The sequence below is a fragment of the Pseudochaenichthys georgianus genome, unplaced genomic scaffold (assembly GCF_902827115.2).
Source record: "Pseudochaenichthys georgianus unplaced genomic scaffold, fPseGeo1.2 scaffold_762_arrow_ctg1, whole genome shotgun sequence".
In the NCBI taxonomy this organism is placed as follows: domain Eukaryota; kingdom Metazoa; phylum Chordata; class Actinopteri; order Perciformes; family Channichthyidae; genus Pseudochaenichthys; species Pseudochaenichthys georgianus.
Window position 1 is genome coordinate 70649 of NW_027263312.1, and position 5049 is coordinate 75697.

Here is a 5049-nt window from a genome sequence, read left to right on the forward strand (position 1 = left end):
CGCATAAAATGAGGTCGCTTTGCAATAACGGTGCATACATACACGCAGAAATATATCATATAAGAACTATTGTAACAAAAAAAATGACTTAATGTATTCCCGTGCAAAGGAAGATTTAAATAAACAAAAAATAATTAAATACAATAAAATTCAAATAATAATAAATACAATTAAATACAAATATTTAATAAATGAAATTAGAACATTTAAAGTCAAACTGTGCTACAATATATACCACATGTTAAAAATGTATACAAATATAAGCAGTATTGAATTAATATGAATAATTATATTAACGCTGAAGATGCCTGAAACAAAAGAATAAACAAAATACACTTAAAACAATAACTATCCTTAATATAGTGAGGTATATGAGTGCTTATTGTTGTTATATAGGTGCACACATATGTTTGGCCTTGTAGTACAATCTTATATATACTTTAATCCTTCTTCTGTATCTTTTTGGTGCTTCATGTCTTTGTCTCTCTACCTTCTGAGTGTCACTTGGTTTCAGCCAGTTTTCAGGAACTGAGTCACAGACCACACGGCGAAAACACAGGATGTCGCTCTGTTTCTGATAGTCACCTCAAACATCTCACTTTGTCATGTTTGAATCCACTGCAAACAAAACACACACTCTTCAAATGCACCGTGACTCCTTTGCATGATGGCGTGTGAAAAGCTGTAGAAAAATGACTTTTGGTGCTTTTTTTGTAAAGATTTTATTGATTTCAGCTCAAGAGTGTCTTGCTTCTCTCGAAGTTGATAAAATGATCTTAAACTTCTTGTATTTCTCTTTTTCCTTGCAAAACATTTAAATCGTATGTCCACAGCAGCCCTAGTGAATTTTAATTGTTTAAAAAAGGGAGGTTTTACAGTCGGCAGTTGTGGAAAAAGTGCTGGGATTATTTACTTTAATGAAATAAAACAACAAGAAACACATTCACTTTAACAAAGGATAAACTTAAACATTAAATACATTTTCAAAGAGTGAAATAACCCATTTAAGAGTACTGTCTAGTGGCATGATCACAATTAAAGAACGAATATGTATACTTTCAAACCTAAAAGTTAAGACAAGGTGAAATCCGCATTAATTTTGATTTGATTTGATATACTTTATTAATCCCCATGGGGAAATTGTTTCTCTGCATTTGACCCATCCTAGTGTTAGGAGCAGTGTGCTGCCATTTTGAACGGCGCCCGGGGAGCAGTGTGGGGAACGGTGCCTTGCTCAGGGACACCTCGGTAGCACTTGGTCTTTCCGAGACTTTAACTGGTGACCTTCCAGTTGGCAAGCCAAGTCCCTATCGACTTTGCCACCACCGCCGCAATCTAATCTGCAAAATGACTTCAGAAAACTCAGAATTCAGTCCCAAAAGGCCTTGAGGGGCCTCATTGAAACCCACAACAAAATGTAAACTTAAGAAACTAATCCGATTATAACTCATTTTATTAGTCAAACATTGTTGATCTTAATTAAATGACATTTTAAATTGTAGTCACTTTATTAACAGTGTTAGCAGAGGCTTATTGGAGATGAAAGGAGGCATAAGAGACACCGAAAAAACTTGTCGTGGATAATTGAACACGACGACTTGAAGGGAACCAAGAGAACGACGACCAGCCAGAGTGGATTGGCCGTAAAGGAGGAAGAGGGGGCGTTGTTTCCACCTGAGTTGTCACCTGTAGGAGAAAACAAGGAGGATGTTCAAATGCGACGATATGAGAATAAAATATCATTTACAGAACATTTGTTGGTAAATAAAAGTGGCACAAGGTTGCACGTTTTAGTACAAGTAAACACAGTAATGGATAACATAAAAACTATTGTCAAATGAAAAACTACTTAATGTTTGCTCGTGTAAATGAATTTACACACGGCATCTATTGCACGTCTGTCCGTCCTGGGAGAGGGATCCCTCCTCTGCTGCTCTCCCTGAGGTTTCTCCCATTTTTCCCTTTAAACTGGGTTTTCTTCTGAAGTGTTTCCTTGTGCGATGTGAGGGTCTAAGGACAGAGGGTGTCGTATTGTCATACTGATATTCTGTACACACTGTGAAGACCACTGAGACAAATGTAACATTTGTGATATTGGGCTATATAAATAAACATTGATTGATTGATTGATGAAGAATTAAATACAATTATTTAATAAATTAACATAGAACATTTAAAGTAAAAATGTGCTACAATATATATATAACATAAATATTAACATCCTGAAAGTGGCACAAGGTTTACTCGTGCATTTTAGTGAAATATTTGGTTCTACGGATTAGTTAAAATTGTAGCTAACTTGCTAACGGCCTACTGAACGTTAGCATTGGATCCAATATGAAGTTAATTTTCTGTAAGAATGTGTTGCTCTGCTCTTATAAGGATGTTAGCACGTGTGTTATGGTTTTACGAGCTAGTTGGTTAACATGTGTAGCTAACGAGCTAACGGCCTACTAAACGTTAGACATACAGTAGATATTCCAATTTGAAGCAAATTTTGAGAGGACTGTTTTGCTCTGCCCTAGTTAGCTAGCTAGCCTTTGCATTAGAGTTTAGGCTGGGACGGAAAAATATAAAATCATGATCTAATTATAATTTGTATTGTGCTTTTAGACTGTAAACATGATTTGATACGGAAACCAGAGGGGTTTCTGCTCAGTTTAACTTCCCTTAAATCCATTAGAGTCACATAGCTAACATACATTTTAAATAAAGTAAATGATTAGATGAGAGTGAGGGTACCTGATGGTTCATCGTCATCCAACCATGGTGGTTGGAACGTGAGGTTTCCAGTCAGGTTTCCAGTCACGTTATAGTGATTTTCCCCATTGTAAAACAAATCATCTTCATCATCATCATCATAATCTTCATCATCATCATCATCATCATCATCATCTTCATCATAATCATCATCATCATCATCATCATCGTTTTGTCCCCTTGATAACATGACTGCGGCACCTAAACAATGAAAGGGAGAGTAATTAAAATTGAGGAAAAATCTAAATTAAATAAATAAATATTGTGCTTATGAACATAGACATGTGAAGAAAAAACTGAAGGCGTTAAAACAACATAAAAAAAAATGTATATATGTTATTATTTCATTTCTTGATTGAATTGGTTTTTGCTATTCAGTATTAATTAATTGGGCGAAACATTTAAATATTCTGAGATTTGTATACAGGCTGATATTGAACACCCAGATTTAAATATAATTAATGCATTTATTATTATTTTTTGGTACAATGTCATACAGTACACGTCAGGTTTTTAAAAAACACACACACACACACACACACACACACAGACAGACAGACAGACAGACAGACAGACAGACAGACAGACAGACAGACAGACAGACAGACAGACAGACAGACAGACAGACACATACCATGTATACATCACTTCAGGGGACATTACATTGACTTACATGCATTTCCTAGAGACTTATCCTAACCTTAACCATAACCAACAAATGCCTTACCCTAATCCTAAACCTAACCAAGTCTTCACCCTAAAATGAATGATCCCCCTTATGGGGACCTCCAATTTGTCCCCATAAGGGAGGTGAGTCCCCACACGTGACTACGTAAACATATGTAGGTCCCCACAAGTATAGTAATGCTAGTCCACGCGCACACACACACACACACACACACACACACACACACACACACACACACACACCACACACACACACACACACACACACACACACACACACACACACACACACGAGTACATTTCCCCCAAATATACCAACAAATAAATAATAATAAGTGAAAAACTAAGTGTGATAATATACATAACATATGCCTTCATCTATAATATATACAAAACAAAACAAAAATATATATATTATATAAATATTAATAGAAAAATAAGCTAATAAATATAAACAATCAATGATATTAAATAACCAACCCTGCCTTTCTTAAACTCAGGGGCTCAAAGTCAATGGTAAAACAAGAGGTAGTTTGATGGCGTGTGAATAAAGACGGAGGGTAAGTTCACTTATGTATTTAATCATAGGGCACAAAATGACTTTAATTACCCTTAAGTTGAATTTAAATATCTCTAGAACGCCCATCGTGAGGCCTAGAAAATACATTGTAAGTAATGTACTTTAATTGTGACTTCCTACACTGATTTTAAAATCAAATGTGTTGTTTCCGTACTCACCGATAACCCCTAACAGCAGGTACATCTTCATCATCCCCTCCAGATGTCTGATATACAATATCTGTAGCTGATTGAGTTTCTGTCTGTCAACTCGAATCTAAATGTGTTCATACTGGAAACAGGAAGTATAACCACAATCAGCAGAGACCGAGTTAATCTGACTTCTTTACTTCACTTTATCTCCATACTTGGCTCAGTGAGAAACACCGTTTATAACCTCCAGACAGCAGGGAGGAAGTATACATTCATTTAATTGTTTATTCCACACATGGCAGTTATTACAAAACATGTATATACTGGTTGTTTTTTATAGCGCATGGTAGAAAGGAGCAGGGATATTTGACCTGCCCCTTCTTACAAAAGATAACTCAAATTAAATACGCATAAAAAAGTAAAAATAAAAGCAATATTCTTTCAGTTGCTTACAAATACTGAAACATAAAAGCAGAACACAAAAGTCAACTTCAAACTGTCTCATTACGCTTTCTTCATACATTTTCTTCAACATACAAATATTCTTACAGCCCTTTAAATCATTCGGCAAATAATTCCACTTCTTGACGCCGACGACAGAGACACACATCTGCTTGAAAGTAGTACGTGCAAAATGATACTTAACATTTAATTTCCTCCTATGATAAAGACTCTTTTCTGCAGTAAAAGTACTTTATTCAGACAATACTCCACTTCACTACAAGTTCTGAAAAACTGTGTTAGGAACCTTGACTCAATAGCTTGGAGGACTCAAATGCACAACCCAGAGACAAAAAAGGTTTGAAGAAAAATAATTGTACTTGCAAAAAACAAAATCACTCTTTTAGAGGAAATAACAAACTGACAAAAGTAAAGCGCTCTCATGGAGGA

At 35.5% G+C, this 5049-nt stretch overlaps 1 protein-coding gene across 4 annotated transcripts; it reads right to left on the minus strand.

The window, feature by feature from the left end:
* Window positions 1–763: 763 nt before the first annotated feature.
* LOC117444242 (serine/threonine-protein kinase rio2-like) lies at window positions 764–4302 on the minus strand. Of its 4 annotated transcripts, none has more exons than XR_011643034.1 (4): window positions 4186–4302; window positions 2743–2961; window positions 1883–2010; window positions 764–1686 (listed from the first exon to the last, which is right to left on the minus strand). XR_011643034.1 is itself a non-coding variant. In XM_034079896.2 (3 exons), exons 1-3 carry the CDS (start codon window positions 4217–4219, stop codon window positions 1520–1522), a joined length of 420 nt encoding a protein of 139 aa, XP_033935787.1. In that variant the 5' UTR covers window positions 4220–4302; the 3' UTR covers window positions 764–1519. The 4 variants fall into 4 exon arrangements, 1 of the variants encoding a protein (XP_033935787.1); XR_011643036.1 differs by having other exon boundaries at window positions 1879–2010; XR_011643035.1 differs by having other exon boundaries at window positions 1850–2010.
* Window positions 4303–5049: the final 747 nt, after the last annotated feature.

What these genes read in the sequence shown, in the direction of transcription:
- LOC117444242 (XM_034079896.2), bottom strand. Translation starts at nt 4,219, where the DNA reads ATGATGAAGATGTACCTGCTGTTAGGGGTTATCG. An exon ending in CCTGCTGTTAGGGGTTATCG is followed by an intron (nt 2,962 to 4,185) that starts GTGAGTACGGAA and finishes TTCATTGTTTAG; the next exon opens with GTGCCGCAGTCATGTTATCA. An exon ending in GGATGACGATGAACCATCAG is followed by an intron (nt 1,687 to 2,742) that starts GTACCCTCACTC and finishes TTTCTCCTACAG; the next exon opens with GTGACAACTCAGGTGGAAAC.